Here is a 21,043-nt window from a genome sequence, read left to right on the forward strand (position 1 = left end):
TGAAAGAGCATAAAACATGTAATATAATACAAGTTATAAACTTGTGTATGGAATATTCATACGTTAGTAGCAAGAACATTATCCGCTTATAACTCGAAATGCTCTTACCAACTTAGTGTACAGACTTATATTTTACCCTATGTTTTCATATGCTCATAATATAATAAGTACAAGATATTATTAAGTATATTCATCGATAGTAGATTCTTAAATTCTTGATGAATCCGTAATATCTGAGAGACTGAGATTATGTTTGCATGTCTCAAATCTGGCACATTCTACAGCCTAAGCGGTTTACAGATTTCAACATACTAGGTGTCATTTGCTAGTTATACAAGTGAAAAAGGTTAATTTATTTCCTAGGATATCTTTATAAGTTGAATTTTTTACTAAATATGATTGGGTGCTAATTTTTAGAAAGATGTAAAAGAATTTCCATACATATTGCATTGTTCCATAATTGTCTGTACAAATAGATAATATAAACTTTTATTTTGATGTAGTATTATGCATCAGAGGATTCAATTAGCGTTTACAATACATACTTTTACCTCTTGTGATTGCTGCATACTTCAGTTGCGTTTACAAAATAAAAGCCACTGACCTCATCTTTGTAGATACCTACTGCAGTTAAGGACATTATCTATGGGATAGATTAGATTCATCCTAGCGTAGAAGTTTTGATGCTTAGTTTAGTTGGTAAATGCATTGTAAGTAGATAATGTTCTCGCTATTATAATCACAGCACTCCATACTCAGCATTATAAACTCGAGAAGCCCGCATATATAAGATAACCTTCAGTAGTTAATAGATTTTCTCTCATTACAATCATAAAATTAAAGTTCAATAAAATCGAGTTTTCACTAAAAAATAATATTTGTATTTGGCTTTGTCGGTTTTTGCGGAGAATGTCAACATAAATGTTTAAAATACGTTTTCCACAAAACTGTATTCTATAATACAGTTTTGGGCGTAGGTATTAGCAAATAGTACTACTAAATGATTACTAAATTAATGAGAACCGAAGAAACATAGATTAGAATATTTTAAATACAAAATATCTAGTTTCCAGTTCCAGTAGGAAAATTAAATAAGAATTTGGAATTCTAATGCAAAAAATTCAGACGTCTTCAAACTAGATGCGAATTCCTGATTTCTTAGTACTTTAAAACGCAAACGGGGAATAAATTTTAAAGAGTACAGTCTATCTTGTACCTACAATGTTCTTCCACCTCTTTGGTTTGCTAACCTGACTGAGATAAGCGTTCCTACCTTTGTAAGTTGTATCCTACCTAGCGATAAGCGTTCTTAGTTGTGCCGTTACTAACTTGTTTTATAAGTGTGTTATAGAAAATTCTTTTAGACCGCTGCACTGAGACTTGGTTGAAAAATACGATTTGAATTTTTCGTTTTTCTTAATAATTTACGACTGCGATTTCACGTGATGTTAAGTGACGATACTACGATGGTAAATTATGTGGTAACTAGCCACGGTCGATGCCGACTACCAAATCGGACTGATTTAGAAAATTATTAAATCCGGTACAATGTCGAGTAGAAACCGGAGGGGTGCGGATTCTAACAAGTTAGTCCGCGTCTATTTAAGTTTGCATCAACACTTATCATCAGGTGAGATGGTTAGAAATCGAACCAAGGATCTCTATATTGAAAACATTAGACACAGCATTACCAACTACGCCAGAGAGTCCGTCTATCTTGGATCAAATAATCTTCTTTAAACTACTGATATAGTTGCTAAGCTTTATAAACCTTTATAAAAAATTTATACTTAATATTGTAAATGTGAAAGTGTGTGTGTTTCACGGCAAAATGGAGACGAGTACGAATTGACGTAAATTTTAAGTGAAGATATTTGAAAGGATGGAAAGTGACATAGGCTACATATTGTCTCTTTCTAATCCCCCACTTCTTTAAAAAGGGGGGTGAAAGTTTGTAGAGAGTATTAAGCAAATTTTCAAGGTAGAAAGCTAAAAATTGGTATGCAGACTATTTGTGACTAAAAAAACATTTTTTTAATCCGCCCCCAAACCCTTAAAAGGGTGAAATTTTATATGGGACTTTTCGCAGTTATCAAGGTAGGGTAGGGGTAGGGGGTATGGTAGGGTATGGGTATTATCATAAAGAGCTCTACGACTGAAACTCGATTTCACTTATCTCACATAAACTCGCTTTTTTCAGTACTTTCGCACGCTCAACACGAGGGTCTCCGTGGTATACATCGAGTCCTGGCAGAGCGCGGACCAGGCAGACATCGACCGGAAGCACGACATCACACGCGCCATACAAAAGTTCAGCGACTACACTGCCAGGAAACTTTTCAAGATAGAAAAGGACACCACACAATTCTTATCGTAAGATTTGAAAAATTTATATCGTTCATTATAAATAGCCTTTTACCACCAGATTCACAGACTCGGTCTTCATTTCTACTTAAACAAAATGGCCAGGCCTACAATTTGGTTTAAGCACCATATCCTCTTCTCTCCTACATCCTTACAGGTAGGGCTACAGGTTGGTACATCAGATGTTATCATGACCGAGGTCGATGGTCTTACGTGCTTTCCAAAATAATCTTCGCCGAAATCTGAATGATGGCTTGGAAGGAAAACGCCCCAATTCTATGGTTTGTTACGTTTATTAATTTGTCAGACTTGCTATTAATATCACATAATCAAAGCGTGAATAGTTTGGTCTTTAATAAATGTTTAATAAATTGTTCCTGGGCCAAAAGACCAATATGTGATTGGTATAATCGTTCATAAAAGACAACCGTAACTAATTGTTACAAACCGTTTTACGTATTGCACTGATGTTTGGCATGTACGAGGAGATACCTAACTATCATGACGTAAGCATCGGCAAAGAAATGATTTTCCCAAAAATTAACCCCCTGGAGATTCCAGCGGTATAGCGGAAATCCTAAAATCATAGGGATGAAGTAGTTGACATCTGTTAGTTTAAAATAATGCTATCACTGGACACAGACCTCCTTTATGTAACTAGAAAGGATAAGTAGGTATACTAATACTAAGACCATAATGCACCTCATTAACTTGGAAACTTGAACCAAATTTGAAATAATATTTGTGCATTTACAGACTCAACATAAAGCAAACAAAGAGCACCGCAAAATTGCAATTTACAGTAAATATTGCACATTATTAACATACGGCAGGTGGGTTTAATCAAAAAATAAATGAACGCAGCACTCGTCAGCTCATGCAGAGCTATTTAGTGCAAAGGTTTCTGCAGTTATAATGAGAGAAATAAAATACGAAATGAGGTGGAGTACCACACTTTCCAATTTAACGGAAAACGACCTGATTTTTAGACAATATTTTTCGAATATTTGCAAACTTATGTAAAGTTGAAATTTTAACTGTTTTACATAGATAAAATGACATATTTTACTTGTTGAAAATATAGCTTTATATGGGTGAAAGAATTTTCTAGTTTAGTGTTTTAGGTGAGAAAACGTGTGTTTATTAAAAAGATATCCCGGACTAAAAATTCTGCACTATACTGTACTGTTATGTATTCTGCGACCAAATCTAAACTTTTCTCAATATTTCATGGTCACATTTATCCTTTGTCTCTGGACCCAATTATGAACTCTACACTGTCGCCTTCATTGTGACGTCAAAGAGCTTGTAACTTAATATCTGAGATCACAAATAGGTTAGTTGACTCGTAACAAATTTTATATAAACAGTATTTAAAGTTAAGGATTTCTTATAATATTTAATTTAAAAATCCTGTATTTATTAAAATTTTCCAAACGTTAAAACCGCTGTCGTCCATTTTGTAACGTCACAATGTTACATGTCTAAACGTCAAACTAATTGCTATCTAATATTTTTTGTCAAACGCTCCGTTTAGTAAAGGATTTGTTAACGTGACGTCATGAAACAGTTAAAATATAAATCATCATGGCCGACAGAGCTTTGGCTCGTATTGTCAAAACCATATTTAAAAATGGTCATGTAATCACGTCTCAAAAAAATGATGATTTTTTTTCAATCTAGTAGAACAATAATGAACAATTTAAGACCATTAAAAAAAGCGTCAATATTGTATACCTTCGATATCCTTAACGCGTCACGTGATTTATACACTACCCCTATGATTGCTAATTGCGTTCCATATTTGGAACAAGATGCAGTTTCTATACATTTCCTTGTTCTCAGAGTTGCAAATAAGCGCACAGGAAAGTGCAAAGCGAGGCGACGTTAAACAGAAATGCTCGGGCAAAAGCTTAGAATCCGCTTACTTTAGTAATGTCTTCTGTCTCGTTTGCATTTCTATACGAGCTCAACTTATCTCCGCAAATCTCTCGGTTTCAAGATCTGTTCAGCTATTCGGCTGACTCGCTTGAGACACCATTTTCGTTAGCCAACTGCACAAATATATTTAATCATTTAAATATGCATACCACATTATAAGATAATCCTGTTTGAGAAGATTTATTAGGTTACTAGTAGACGCCCGCGACTTCGTCCATACTTACACTTCCTTAATTCGGTCTTCTTGCACGTGTTTAAACTACCTCCCTGCCAAATTTCCATCTTTGTACGTCAAGCAGTTTTTGAAGTTTTGTGATAAGTGACCTTTCGCATTTTAATACTCGTATTAAGATTTTGTTACTAAATTAGCACAAATAGGCGTCGGAAACAAAAACTAACATTACCAATTGATTTTTAGACAGTAAAATGGAGAAATCCATATGCCTGGTAATTGAGTAAAAGTTATGTAATCCTATAATATATACATACCTACACTGCATAAAATAATGCGTTTTTATTTTTCAAGATGTTGCAAAATTTGTATATAGGTATTAAAATTTAATAAAATTTTCCATTAAAAAGTGGATGCAAACTACAAAATCGGCATACAGGGGACAGTTTCGAGAAAGAGTTGAAAACAGAAAATTCTTTTTATTTTTCAAATTCGGTTAAAAAGTTGTAGTTCAAAGTTACTTAGAGCTTTGTTTTGGGGTTCTTAGGAACTATCTCGATATGCACAATTAAAATAAATTACAATTAATTTCCTAATTCTCTAATGATACGTACTTAAGTAGATACTATCTGGCAAGTTCGTTGATGATATGGGGGCGACGGGGGGAAAGACTGCGCGGGTTTGAAATCGTGCGTGCGGGGAAGTGAGGTGCATCAATCGTGGGTTTTCATTCATCGCTACACGCCCCCCGGCCCGGACCATCGGAAGTATTACGAACGAAGTTGCCAAGCTAATACATAGATGCACGAATGTAAACGTAACTATGTAAGTGCACAAGTTTTTAAAAGATTCCACATAGTATTGTTTCGTAGAAATTGTAACAACTCGTGAATGTCAGATTACGAATTAAAGTTCTCTCATTAACCGTAAGCAATTGAGACATTTAGGCAAAGTTGTCGATAAAACGAAACGTGTTCGATAGGCAATAAAGTTCACCATCTATTACATAACGACACGAACGTGGAACGGCTAAATTTAACTTTCGATAGATGCGAACATCGATAACAGCCGGGGAGCGGATTTCCTGTCATAATTTGCCTGTCAACATTTTAGATCAAAGCGATTCATATGCCGCGAGGAAATTGTGTACGCGTTGTTTGCCAACTTTTCATTGCTTTACGTGAATGGTTATATTTTGTCACACGAACCGGTGGAAGGGGTTGCTGAAGCTAAGCTTCTACTTTCATATTTGTAGAATATGTTGTTTCTATACCTGCCTGTCCTCCAAACCAGTAGTAGAGTCTTTACAAATAGACAAAATTGACGTTTCGAAAATGCTTATGAACTAAGCGTTATCCTCCATTTAACCGTCGTGCTTTTATGGCTGTATTTTAACTTTACCTGCCCACCACAACAACCCATAATCGGTTCAATATTTCAGACAAAAGAGGGTTAAGCCTATACTACCCCACTAGTCACATATAAATTAGCGAACTTCATGCACCTATTAAGAAGAGAGAGTAATGGGGATGATGACTAGTTTTGAATATATTGATTTTTATGATACATTTGGGTAAATATGTTCAATATTAACTAATTTATACATAAAAAGCAAAGATTGACTGGATATTTGCAAAATAAAATAAGATTATAAAATTTCAAAATCTATTAAAAATCTTTTATCGTAATTAGATGAAAATACATACTGCTTTCTTACATTAAATGTGACATTTTTTAATACATCAACTATAAACATAAATGCACAAATAACAAAGATATTAGTAATTTTGTTTCAACGCCCACACAAATCTAACGATCATTATAAATCTACGACGTCATCAATTCGTTTGTATGGGGCGGTTTTCAGGGATCCGCGACAGCGCCGCAAATCTGACCCTTTAAATCCCTGTAGCTCCGAAAGTAATGATCGCAGATACCCTGTTACTTGTACAAAATTGCTTTACCATTAGCATACTCTTAATTTATATACAATTTAAAAAACTGTCATCATCCCTATTTAGAGAACTCTCAAAGTGAAAAATCAAAATCCAAGTTCTTATTCCAATTAGGTTCAGTTTACAAGCACCTTTGAAACGTCAAGTTATGTTTCAGATAAAAACAGTGTAATCGGTCTTTGTGCTTATCTCTACCGCCAAACAGCATTTGCTGTATCCCATGTCCAAGTGTAAGTCTTTTATTTCACCATAAGTTGCGCCATCTGCTTGGTCTGTAAATTATAACTATAAAAAATCGTATTAGTCTATTCAGCAATTAATGGGTAACAATTAAACGAGACTTATACACATAGGTGTACACAAAGGTGGGGCCGTGCCCACCCTAGAATGGACCTGTGCCCACCCTAGGATTATGGGCTACCGATATGGAATTCTATGATACTAATACTGGTCTTGATATTGGGGGCCAGGTCCACCGTAGAAACTAATCCTAGATACGCCAATTCTTTTACAATTATTTACCTAACTATCGGACGCCATATAATCCTGCGGGTAGCATAGATTTTTTTGGAATAAAAAGAAAAAGTAAATGCTTAAATGTTACTCAATAACCCCTCAATCTTTCAGTTAAAGTCCCATTTAAATCAATTCCGCCGTTCCAAATATTAGCCCGGACAAAGAGAAAGACAGGCAAATTGTTAAAAAGGTTGTATTTTGGTATCGAGTATATAACTATAGAAATTAAATATAAAGTGTTATAAACGGTGAAGGAAAAACATTTTGAGGATTTTCTTAATCTGAGAATAGACGTGCTCAACAGTGAACCGAATATGGCTGATGAAATAATACAATAAGCATTAAGAAAACTAATTGAAATCACAGACATACATATCAATTTTATTTATATACTAGCGGACGCCCGTACTACTGATACTCGATGTAAACTCTACCTACCTACTCTCTCAACCCCTACCCTACCCCTACCCCGATCATCGACCTATGAAAGGCCTAACTGGCTAAGCCTAAACCACTTATCTATATTGTAATTACGTGTCCAAAATATTCAATGTCCGTTGATATCCAAACTCTTGTCACGATGTTAACATCCGCACAACGCACGGGTAATTCGTACGCATATTCAACAATACGTAATCCTCAGCAATTTGTATAAAAAATATTATATCATTTGCGACAAAGACATGATGGAAACATATTTCTGGGAAAAGCGATATTTTTATACAACAAATTGAGGTAAGCTTGTTTAATACATGCTCTTATTTTTTTACCGACTTGTAGAAAGGAATAGGTTTCTTATTGTCATCGTAACTTTTTTTTACTGGCTATTAGGTATATACCTCAAAATCGCCAGTATAAAGGTCGTAGCTCATTAGAGGCACTCGGGACCGCACCGCCTCGTCGCTAGACGTCCACTTGTAGTCGGCAGATGGACCACGGGTGGACGCCGCGTAGTCACCAGTGAATCTCGCGTGGTCAACGAATTGAGTAGTATTTCACGCGAGGCAAGCATGCCACAGAACAGACTGACGTCAGAAAAGCTGACACTTTTAGCAATAGAAGTAGCAAGGGGGCGTGGTCCGCTTACACCCGGGTGTCCGGAACTTCGCAAGCGTTTCCATGCATGTACTAGCAGTCTTGTTTTGTTAACTGACATTGTATTTTGTTCTGAGACAAAATTTATAATTAATATTCAACTCTAAAGTAAAGGTAACATATTTCTTTTTTCACTAAATATTAAACAGTTCAACTTCACGTAATTGTTAAGAGTTTATCAGTTTGATAAGTATTATTACACTATATATTTTGTCGGCCTCCGTGGCGCAGTGGTATACGCGGTGGATTTACAAAACGGAGGTCCTGGGTTCGATCCCCGGCTGGGCAGATTGGGATTTTCTTAATTTGTCCAGGTCTTGCTGGTGGGAGGCTTCGGCCGTGGCTAGTTACCACCCTACCGGCAAAGACGTACCGCCAAGCGATTTAGCGTTCCGGTACGATGCCGTGTAGAAACCGAAAGGAGTGTGGATTTTCATCCTCCTCCTAACCACCACCATCATTACTTACCATCAGGTGAGATTGTAGTCAAGGGCTAACTTGTAAAGAATAAAATAAAATAAAAAATATGTGTTTGTTTAGGCCATGCCCCCGGGTACGCTGGTTTCGATACAAGGAATTGGCACTTTATAAGTCTAGTTACCTCTTATATCTGTGCCAACAGCGAGCTGTCATCGAGTGGTCCACTCGGTATGTTGGTACGGCGTTATTTAATTTTAGAAATTAATCTTTTTATCGTCTTCACAGGGGCACGAGTTTTCCCGGCGACCAGGCTGGAATATCCGTCCCGGACACGATGTGCACGCCCAAGTCCGTGGGCATCTCCGTAGACACCAACCCGTACGAGCCGCATCTGCTGGCCGGCACTATGGCGCATATGATCGGACACAATATCGGTAATGATTCATCATCATCAACCTATTTTAACGGCCTAGTACTGGGCCCGGCCTTCCAGGAGAGGGGATATGGAGCTTAGATTTACCACGCGGGTCCAACGCAGGTTGGTGGAATTATAATAATAATAATAATAATAATAATAGCCTTTATTAACAATTTACCTTAATATAAAAAACTATACAATATAAAAATATAAAAAAATTACGACACCGGTAAATCGTCTTGCCTTTCGGCATAGGCCTCCCCCAAGATCTTCCATGCCTTGCGATCATGAACTTTCCTTTTCCAAAGTGTTCCTGCTGTCATCTTCAAATCATCTTCCCATCTTCTTAATGGCCTGCCGCGTTTCCTTTTGTTGTCTCTAGGGTACCAAACAGTTACGTCCTTAGCCCAATTTGCGTTTTTGTTTCGCATTAAATGACCAGCCCATTTCCATTTAAGGTTTCTGATTGTATATGTCACATCTGTGACCTTTGTTTTTTTTCTGATACATTTAAGATTTATCTTATCCTTTCTCCTTATACATAACATACTTCGTTCTATATTGTGCTGGCATGTTTCTAGTTTTTTATAGTGTTTTTGCGTTAGGGCCCATGTCTGGCAACCGTATGTCATACAAGGAAGTATACATGAGTTAAATGTTCGAGATTTTAGTTTTAGTGGTATTTTTGGGTTCTTAGTGATATCCTTTAACGACCAATACTTTCCCCACGTTTTATTAATCCTGTTCTGTATTTCTTTGCATGCTACATTTTTAGGAGAAATTATTTGGCCAAGATACGTATATTCATCCACGTAATCAAGATCTCTATCATTCACTTGTATGGGCTGTTTAGTGCGGTTTGTCATTAGCTTTGTTTTTAATGTATTAATAAGTAATCCTACGTTGAGACTCTCCGCTACTAGTTGGTTTAGCATTTCTTGTAAATGATTTGGGTTGTTTGTTATAAGTATGAGATCATCAGCAAATCTGAGGTGATTGAGCAATACCCCATTCACTTTAATTCCATAATCTGCCCAATCTATGTTTCTGAATACATGTTCAAGAGTTGCAGAAAAAAGTTTTGGCGATAAAGGGTCCCCCTGCCTTACACCCTTTTGGATTTCAAACTTATCACCCATTCTTTCAGTTCTTACCCTTGCCGTCATATTTTTGTAAATATTCTTAATTATTCGAATGTATTTCTTGTGTACTCCTTGATTAAGTAGTGCTTCCCAAATTTTTCCATGTTTTAGCGTGTCAAAAGCCTTATTGTAGTCAACAAAAGCTAGATAATAAGGCATATTATATTCGTTGCATCTTTCTATTACTTGTTTTATCGTATGGATATGGTCGATTGTTGAGAATCCACTACGGAATCCAGCCTGTTCCTTCGGTTGGTTTTCGTCCAATATTTTTGTTAATCTACTAAGTAAAATCTTCGAAAATATTTTATAAAGGTTAGACATCAAACTAATAGGTCTATAATTGCTGATATCATCTTTGTTTCCTTTCTTATACAATAATGTAATAGTTGATGTTGCCCATTGTGTTGGCACTTCTTCTTTTTCTAAGATTTTATTGAATAAATCTAACAGATATTGAAGTATAATATGAGATGTACCTTTTATAAGTTCGTTTGAAATGCCATCTTCACCCGGAGCTTTCCTATTTTTCTGAGAATCAACAGCCTTGATTACTTCATTTCTCATTATTGGATGTATTTCATCTTCATCTTCTGTGCGTTTTAAATTGACGTGACAAGATTCTTGGTGAATTTGGTCACTATATAGATCGCGGTAAAAGTTTGTTGCTGATTCTAGTATACTTATTCTATCTGTATAAGCTTTACTTTGTTTTTTACTTTTTATTTTTGGAATCCAGTAAGTGTTTTCTTCTAACTCCTTAAACGCTTTCTTAACACCACCTGTACTTTCTATGTGAAATAAAATTCTATCTAGCCTTGTTTTTTGTCTATGTTTTCTAATACTTTCATTAATTTGTTTGCTTATGCTTGAGATTTCTTTTCTATTTTTTGGTTTTTCCTGAAAAAGAGTTTTCCGTTTCAGTAAAAGATCTTTTGCTTGTGTTCCTATATTATCTTTGATTGGTCTATTCTGTTTCTGTTCATATTCTGTTTTATTTAATATTTTTTCTAAAGTATCGTATTTTTTCTGCATATCATTACTTTCTACTTCTTCAGTGTGTAAGCGTAAGGTGTATTCCAAGTTGTTTAAAATAATATCTGGTATTGGTAGGTTCACTTGGTTTTTATTATTATTTATGTTTCTTCTAGTCGGTTTTAAGGTTGTACCGTGGATTTTTCCACGTACCATTCGATGGTCTGAATAGAAATTAAGTTGATTTATAACGCGGACATCCATAAATAGTTTGGGCTTGTTTGTCATAATAAAATCAATTTCTTTTCGTGTTTTACCATTTGGCGAAATCCATGCCCATTTCCTATTAAATTTTTGCTTATAAAAAGTGTTCATAACGCTTAAATTATGCTCCAGAGCAAACTCTACAAATCTTTGTCCATTGTTATTTCGCTTTCCGGTCGTATAAGGTCCTATTAGTTTATCTTCAGTCTTCATTCTTTTTCCTATTGTACTATTAAAGTCACCCATTACAATAGTTGTGTTTTGTACAGTATCCATTATTAAGTTTAATTGGTCATAAAAATCGTCTTTTATAATTTCATCTGTATCGTCTGTCGGTGCATATACTTGGACTATCGATATGGGATGTTTGTAGCTGGGTAAATTAATATTCATTACTGCTATTCTATCTGAAATTCCTATGAATTCTTGAATTTTATTTTTAAGATATTTCTTTACTAAAAACCCTACGCCATATAACCCTGGTGTTTCATTTTTGTAATAAAATACGTATTCTTTATATTCTTCAATTTTTTCTTCAGATCTACGGATTTCGCTCAATCCTATTATATCCCATTTAATGTGTTTTAGGGCGTGTTCTAATTCTAGAAGCGATTCCTGAGTCCGTAGTGTTCTAGTATTAAATGTTCCTATGTATATGTTGTTGTCATGTGAGTTATCTTCATTGTTTTTATTCTTATTAATTTCAAAGAGTGAACGCGGGGGGTTATGGTCTAAATCCCCACGGGGACCAGCCGGATTGGGGATATGTTTCTTTGTTATTATTTGTTTTTTATTTTTATGATTACTGTTTTTATGATTACCGGTGTCTACTATTTCCTATGCCTTACTTGATTTGTTTTCTGTTAAGGATTGGGATCTAGATCTCATATACGCAAATGGGTCCTTTCTATGTAGTTTTGCAGGAGCAGGTTTTCCAGCTTGTTTATCTTGCGAACTTGTTCCAGGGGATTGTGAACTATCTCGTTTTCGTTTTTCATTCTCTTTCGGTTTAATTACGATCTTATTGTTACGTATATATGCGTAATTTCCCCTTTCCCTTTCATTTTTAAGTTCGTTTTGTAGTTCTTTGCGTTTTTGTAGCATTTCCTTTGAAAAATCCTCGGTGATGTAGATATTATTAGACATTTTTTTCTTATTTTTCAAGATTTCAACTTTTTTGTTATAGGTGGTTAGAGATATAAGTATTGGTCTCGTCTTACTATCATTCAGTTTTCCTATTCTATGAAGTTTATTTATATCAAGTCTTTCTAATTTTACCTGTATATTATCAAACAAATCTATGACCATTTCTATAAGGCTGGTATGGTTCTCCTCGACTTCCTTTATACCATGCAGTATGATGTTATTTTTTCGATTAATGTTTTCTAAATTCATTATTTTATTATTCAAAATTTCTATTTCTATTTTTAAGTTTTTATTTTCTTCCACCAATGGCTTAAGTTTTTCATCGATAGTTTGCATGATATCTTTTTTTACTGTATCAGTGATAAGGATAGTTTGTTTTTGTAGTTCGAGTTTCATCATATTGAACAATGTCGACATTTCTTCGGATATTTTTGTTGACATGTTTTCAGAGCAATATCAAAACGTTGAAATTTGTACTCGTATTAAGAAAAGACGGACAAACAAATAAAATGTTTTTCTTCGTAAATTGAGTTTTTATTTTTGAATCAGTAACAAAAAGTTTTTATCGAATGCCGTCAGTACGTGAAATGAAACGTATTACGTATGTAAATTTTCTTTGTTAAGTTGGTAGTACGTTCAAATGTCAACTCACGCGCAGCTGACTTCGTGTTTGTTTACAGTTCGAAATACAAGTACATTCGGTTGCTGGACAATGACTGTCTATTTTTGATATCTTTACACCGGCCAAATAGAATCCACTTACTTCAGGATTACTTGTTATGAAGTGTTTCGAGGTGTATTTTCTTAATTTGCACTTGTGTTCTTCCGTTTGCCGTGCTTGTGAATTCCCAAAAACAGTGCTTGTAGCGATTTTTCGAAGTTATGAAATTAATTATCACGAGAGATTTAATTGTGCGTCTGGTGTCATAGACAACCGGAACCGGAAAAAAAAAAAAAAAAAAAAGTTGGTGGAATTAGTGTGATAATATTTACCGGTCACTATTGTTTGTTAATGATAATGCCCGAGACCGACAGCATAACGTGCTCTCTAAGGCACGGGGGTGTAACACTATCAACTTTCCAAATCTATTGTGAATTTTTACTAAATATCACTCTTCATTAGTAAAGTAGTTCAAAATAATAAAAAAACTATGTTATTTTTAGTAAATAAATGCTACTTATTATACCATTTACTGACAATGTTTACTCGAAAATAATAATAATCGACGACAAAACAACAAATTATTAAAACTTTTCGTGACTGCTGAAATAACTGAGTGCAGTTATTTTAGCAGTGTAGTTATTTCAGCAGTGCAGTTAATCAGCAGTGGCTGAAATAAGTGCTCTTGCTATTCTAGATCAAAATCTACCTGTGGACAAGAATAACAAGTGAGAAGACGAATTGTCTTCTTTAACGTCGTTAAAAATCATTCAAGTCATCATCACCTCAGAAAGCTTACGCAAGTAGTTTTTATGGGGAGTAATAATACTTTCGATAAACAAGATCCATTATTTTCTCATCCGACCCGCGGCGGAGGTTAGAGTAAACGGATAAACTTTATCGTCAGTACATATTTAATATTAATAACCCGAGCCCCGGGCTGTACTCGGGGCCTGTAATAAAAACAAACGCTGCGATATGGGTTATGCGAGGGGTTCCTTTTATTTTAATAGCCAATTGATTTGAGCTTCCACGTGTTCACTAGTTTCAGATGAATAAATGTTATTTTGTAGGAATCCTTGATTTTCAAATAATTATTTACTATTTTACAGCAAACTAAATTTCTCGATTATAAAAAATAATTAAAATCCATTTGCAATAATTAAATATTGCCCACATTGGGAATATCTATAATAGTCCTGTTTTACTTGGAAAGCTTTTTTTTTTTTATTCTTTACAAGTTAGCCCTTGACTACAATCTCACCTGATGGTAAGTGATGATGCAGTCTAAGATGAAAGCGGGCTAACTTGTTGGGAGAAGGATGAAACCCCTTTCGGTTTCTACACGGCATCGTAATGGAACGCTAAATCGCTTGGCGGTACGGCGTTGCCGGTAGGGTGGTAACTAGCCACGGCCGAAGCCTCCCACCAGCCAGACCTGGACAAATTAAGAAAATCTCAATCTCAAAAGCCGGGGATCGAACCCAGCACCTCCGTCTTGTAAATCCACCGCGCATACCACTGCGCCACGGAGGCCGTCAAAAAGCTTAGTCCTAGATTCACCTGAATTAATTTACTGAGGTCATTCAGAAAAGGTACAAACAAGTTTTCTATTGAAATCATCATTGTCTTGGCGTCGTCATATTAAATAGCATTTAGTTGACAACCAAAGCTTACATCGCCAAATTCTCCTTAAACCTACTCGTAAATATTTTCAAAAAAAACAATATTGAATTTATAGGTAAATATACAACTCAACGTTATATTCACTTCAATTGTTTCTTTTGTGAAAATTTAATAAGGGCTTTTGTATAACTTTATACTTAAGTACATATAAAATTTATTAATTCAAGTTGTGTGAAATATACCTACCTACTTAGGTATATAAATCAAAATAGTAATATATCTCATCTAGTTCATGTATTCGTATCTCCATGTCAACTGACAACTATTTTCAATTCCATATAAAAGTTGTAGGTACAATATGACACGAACTGGAAATTCCATTATACTATCAATGAAGACCGTGCATTTGATAACATGAATGTACAACACGCCCGTACATTATTTACACGTATTTGCCATTCGCACTGATATTGATTAATTTGATGGTATGAAATGTACATTTACATGTACATTTTTAACAATCAACGCAAAAAGAAGAGTGTTATAAGTTTGACGTGTCTGTCAGTCTGTCTATGACACGATAACTCCCGAATGGATAAAGCTATTTCAGTGGATTTTTTTAAAGGTGACTTATGTGCGTGTGTTCTTAGACATGTTTGATGAAAATCGATTGACCCGTTTAATAGTTATGGGGGTGAAAGTGGGGAAGAATAACCGAATGTCTGCAAATATACTCGAGTGGGGTCTCAAATGAAAGAGCACTAAAAGCGACTTGATCGAGATTGTAATTAATAATTTCATGACATTCTGGGGTTTTTCAATATTTTAAATTTTATGTTATTAGTAACTCTGAATGCACCGATTTTAAAAATTCCAATCAAAAGGCACGTTATTTGTGAGAATTATGTGCAAAGAGACGTCTCGTATAGTTCCCGTTTCCGTATAAACACGGAGATAAAATAAATCACATGTTACTCGCGAATAATGTAGCTTTCTAATGGTGAAAGATTTTTATAAAATCAATGTTGTTGTTGTTTGTTCTCTATAAACAACCAAACAAATCTTTCCTCTTTATAATGTGAACTAGCAGATGTCCCAATTATTTACCCGCGTAGTTCCCATTCTCATAACATACATAGATAATGGGAACTACATATAGGGATATACCATGTTACTCGCTGACAATGTAGCTTTCCATTGGTGAATTAATTTTCATAATCGGCCCAGTGGTTTCGAAGCCTGTCCGCTACAAACAAACGAACTAAATATCTATCCTCTTTATAATATTAGTGTAGATTAGAATCCTTACCTTCTGTGCAGGCATGGGCCACGACGACGGGCGAGACAACTGCTTCTGCCGCGACTGGCACGGCTGCATCATGGCGCAGTCCATCGTGGGGCTGGAGAACGTGCAGCCGTACAAGTTCTCCGAGTGCTCCAAGAACGACTACATCAACGAGCTGAAGGCAGGACAGGGGCTCTGTTTGCTCAACAAACCCAATGAGGTAAGGTTTCCTCATCGTCATCACAGCAGCCGATGTTTATTAGTCAGTGCAGAGCTCACGCTTCCTTTGCTATGAGATAGCTGATGAGTGGACATTTGTTCAGTTACTTCATCATCATCTTTAACAGTCGGTTAATTGTTATTAACTAGCGGACGCCCGCGACTTCATCCGCGTGGAATTTACTTTTTCACAAATCCCTCGGGAACTATGGATTTTTTCGGCATAAAAAACAAATCCAATACAATAAAGATCATCATTGTCTGATTATTTTCTTCATCTTGTAATGCCCTGTAAAGGCATTGTCTGCCCTGGAAGATAAAGCTTAGACCAAACTTCAGCAAAGGCATTGTCAGTTCCATAGTCTCCTCCTTAACCTCCAATTTGATCCATTTAGTATTGGGGATTGGGTGATAAATCAACTTTATAACAATTACTTTATGATGTTATTGATAACAAACGGGACTCGCATGTTAGCGTGCTCACCGAAGCTCAAGGTTGTTCCAACTTCTTTGACAATATACGGTACTGACAATATATCGGGAAGAAGCAACCCTTATCACTATGCGACCCAGAATTTGAACCCAGGACCTCATAATCAACTACAAAACTAACCACTGAAGCAAAGAGGTCTTCCTTCCAGATTCAAAGAGGAGAGGAATTTCTATTCTTAAATAACATGGAATATACTGTTTAAAAAAGGAATCCAACCAAAAGTATCTCTATATTAGAAATGTTTGAGATAATAAATGAGCCACAGAATATTAAAGATATTAAAGGGAATCCGAGGATGAAATGCCCCGTAATTTAACGTTCATTCTTCGTTATCCCCACTTCTGGTTCATAATTAACTTAAATCTCACGAGCTTGGCCGCATTGAGTTTTTTTGAGACCTTGGAATAATACAGACGGCTGTTAGAGCTTTGGTATGAAGTTCTTAATATTAATATTTTCGCTAAGTGATTACTATCTGGTTTGGAAAACACCAGTAAGTAAATATTAGTGATTCTTTAAATGACCTTTATAGTTACACTATGAGGTACCCGCGATTTTGTACGCGTGAAAAACAATATTAAACTACTAATCCTTCCTCCTAAATAAATTTTAAAATATCTAAGCGCAGTAACGGCGGAAAGTGACTTAGTTTTAAACTGTATTAAGATTGTGATACAGTTGGTTTAGGCGTTAAATAGTGCTTCCCGTGGTTCAGTCATCAGGCGACGAGTCTGAACACCATGGGGTTTTAGGTATTTAGGTGGTAACCTTCTTGCTTCCCTGTGACGAGAACATATCCATGAGGATTTCCCCACGTTAAAAAAGGGGTTAGATCGTGCGTCTTCAGACCACCTAGTTCCTAGAGAGTGTATGGAATATTGGAAAAAATAATCTCAGTCAATCCGGAGTTAAATTTTCGGTATTACTCTTCTATTAAGAGCAGAAAGAGAGAAGAGCACTTCGAAAGAGAAAGCTTCAACTGTGCTTTTGAAAAAAAAATTAAAGGATGACCTATAAAGATTCAAAAAAGTACGAATTTGATATTGATTTTCAAAGTACCTACTATAAGTATTCATCCATTTATTTCATTAACAACCCATATTCGGCTCACTGCTCAGCTCGAGGCTTCTCTCAGAATGAAAGGGGTTAGGCCGAAAATTACATAGAATCCTCTGAGAAAGAGAGGGGTTATATAAGTATCACACAATTCAGAAAATATTCTAAATATTTTACACGAAACGCTAATTGTAATGCAACACCGACAAGAGCCGAAGATAAAGCAGCCCCTGGCCCACCACAATCATCCCGATAAATATGTAAGCGCACCAAATCGATGCCGGAGTGGTAGCGTTATCCCTCACTATGTAAATTTATTCCAATATAAACTCCACCCGCCCCGTGCCGGTGTTATAATATATTCGTAAACGAACAGATAATTCCGTGCCGGGCCGGTATTACCATAACTTTTATTAAAGGAGTGGGCCCCATAAGAAGTGATGTCAAACAATGCGGGCCGCTGATTAAATTTCGACGTAGAAATCTGTTTTGCATTGGAATGAGACGAGTGCGAATGACGTTGAATGGGAAAGTTGTCCAATTATAAACGCGTTGCTGACTTCAACTGTGTTGTAAACGAAAACAGTGCTTGAATGAGGCATAAACATTGTTTGACGCGGTTGGTTGCGAAACCGTACTCTTGCTAAGAATAGGCCTTTTTGTAACTGACTTCATAAAATGAGGAGGTTCTCAATTTGACCCGTATGTTTGTACCTCATAACTTCGTCATTTCTTCACCAATTTGAAAAGTTTTTTTTTTTGTTTGAAAGAGTATACTTCCAGATTGGTCCCATTGCCAACATAGTGACGCATTAACTCAAGCCGTTTAATTCGGTTTCAAATTTTTGGATTTACAGACGGTTCTTTTCCGTGGTTCTTTCACTATCGGCTTTAATTAATACGCCACTGGCTTGGCACCGTCTTCAAAAGGTACCACATAGGATGTTATTTTTCGCTTTTTAGTTTATTTTTGTGAATTTGAAGGCGGTTGATTATTTTTTTTGCTAAAAAGATTTTTAAAAATTTAATGTCTCCGTTCTATCTATTAATCTTATCGATTTCACGTCGACGTCAACATCGGGAATGGAATCACAATCTACCTAAACAAACATAATAAATCAAAAGCATAAATAGATTCTATCCAAAAAGGTACACTTTATTGAAACACCAATGAAGTATCGCAGAGCTTAGATGAAGGAAAATTGACTAAACATTTTCATGAGCTCAGTAATAAACCTAAACTTCATTTAAACTGGTAAGCCGTTGGCAAGCACGCTTTACTTCGTTAGGAGGAATTTTAGCCTGTGCCAAGCATGTACGAGTAGGTACACCGGCATAATTTCTATTCGCCTTTCAAACGGATTGCCCTGGCAGCTGGCTCTCTTGATATTGCACGTACAACTTATTCAGTGTCCATATAAAGGCTTAAATAGATTTCAATGGACACAAAGGACGGGGAAATAGTCGAAAAAAGGCCGTAATTGAAGCAATAAGGTTTAGAAAACCTCGAAAGGAATGAATGAAATATCTAGCATTGAGGTAAAAATAATAATACGTGTCCTATGATATGATGTAAAATATTGAGGCACTAGATCGAATTATTTTTTAAAGATATTTTGGAGAGGAAATTTAGAGCTTAGATTCATAACAATGCTTATGTGCATGCTGGAAGTTTTAAGGTACTTTCGGTTGACTTTCAGAATAATATTCTGATTCAGATTCTGTAATTATAAGAATAATCACAGAATCTGCGACATTATGTGCTCTTTGAGGTATGGCGATGTAAGACCACTAACTGCATTTTCGGTCCGTTATTGAGAATTCCTTAAAAGAAAGAAGAAATAGAACAATCACAACAATTTACAATTGAATTTATTACAATTTTGATCTTCTTTCTCGTAGTTGAATTTATAAATGGTCTTGTCCACCGACATATCATGGAACGTAAGTCTGTACATTTTTTTCATTCATATACTTCGGGGAAAGCCCATGCTAAGCTCCAACGTTTTCATCTACTTTATCTAAAATCTTGCATGTAAAAGTTATAATAGTCGAAATTGAAACAAGCTTTTAACAAAAATAACGAAACAAAATTTAGAATCTCTTATTGTAAATCCATGAGACATATATTTTCCAATTTAGTTCATACAGATTGATGTGTTCATTTAAATTTTTAAAAGCGAAAGGAAACACAAACTTTACGAAATCTCAAAACCCGCTTGACGTAGAGAGATTAAATTTAGAAGCGAGTTAGTAGATAGTAGATGTCCGCTAAGAACGAATTTTGCGAGAGAGCCGGTTAAATGAGGTCTAAATGTGGAAAAAGTCGCGAGCGTCTGCTAGTTATATTAATGGAAAAAATAATGGTTTACAATTGTTTCAGTTGGTAGTGCATCGTCAATGCGGCAACGGGCGGTTGGACGAAGGGGAGGAGTGTGACTGTGGGACCATCGCCGAGTGCCAGCACCTCAACCCCTGCTGTGACCCCTTCACCTGCCGCCTCACGAAGGAGTCTCAGTGCGCAGAAGGGGAGTGCTGTGAAAGATGTCAGGTGAGCTTTTGGACCATAAATATATGCTCTTCAGCCTCACCTTGCCCCGTTTATACATTTTGTACGGTCCTTTGCGTAATATTCCGTCAGGCCCTCATCGTTCAGGTCCTTACGTACCTTTTTCAACCACGTTGGTATTAGTCTCCCTTTCCCCCTCTTCTTAACATTCATAGAAAGGCACTTCTTCACGATATGGTCCATTGGTCTCCGTATCACATAACCGTACCATCTCAGCCTGGGCTCATTTACTTTTTTAGCTATTTCTGCGACTTTGAAGCTCCCTCTAAACAATATTGATCATAAAATATGCACCATTTTTTTAATGTAAATAGTATGGATGGTGTAATGTTCGCACACACTCTGGTGATCAGTTGATCACTTTCACTTGGTTGAACACTGTATCTACTTAGTGCACCGTGGTACGTACTACACCGTGGTACGAGGCGTGTACTTATAGGCTAATCTGTTGACATCCTAGGCTGTTGACTTAAACTGCAGATGGTATTACTTGCTTGTTATTCACTCTTGCCTTGGAGTTGTTCAGGTTCAGGAAATACAGTCGAAAGGAGGTCTTTCCACACTTTTCTCTCTTTAGCGCTATTTAATAACTATGTTTTTTAACTCGAAAGAACAAGTTTACAACTCATCTTCTTCGTATCTATTTTTTTAATCAATGAAAAGTTAACCCTTGATTGCGAACTCACCTGATGTAAAGTAGAATGCAGTCTTGATAGAAGCGGGTTT

General features: G+C 35.9%; 1 protein-coding gene across 9 annotated transcripts in view; it reads left to right on the top strand.

Moving 5' to 3' along the window:
• Window positions 1-21,043, top strand: part of LOC112042945 (disintegrin and metalloproteinase domain-containing protein 22) — a 422,343-nt gene that overhangs the window by 361,617 nt on the left and 39,683 nt on the right. For all 9 annotated transcript variants that reach the window (XM_052881807.1, XM_052881814.1, XM_052881811.1 and 6 more), the window contains 4 exons: window positions 2,201-2,373; window positions 8,749-8,897; window positions 16,016-16,200; window positions 20,132-20,299. In XM_052881807.1, coding sequence (XP_052737767.1) covers window positions 2,201-2,373; window positions 8,749-8,897; window positions 16,016-16,200; window positions 20,132-20,299 — 675 coding nt within the window. The remainder of the gene's footprint in view (window positions 1-2,200; window positions 2,374-8,748; window positions 8,898-16,015; window positions 16,201-20,131; window positions 20,300-21,043) is intronic.

The sequence above is a fragment of the Bicyclus anynana genome, chromosome 5 (assembly GCF_947172395.1).
Source record: "Bicyclus anynana chromosome 5, ilBicAnyn1.1, whole genome shotgun sequence".
In the NCBI taxonomy this organism is placed as follows: Eukaryota; Metazoa; Arthropoda; class Insecta; order Lepidoptera; family Nymphalidae; genus Bicyclus; species Bicyclus anynana.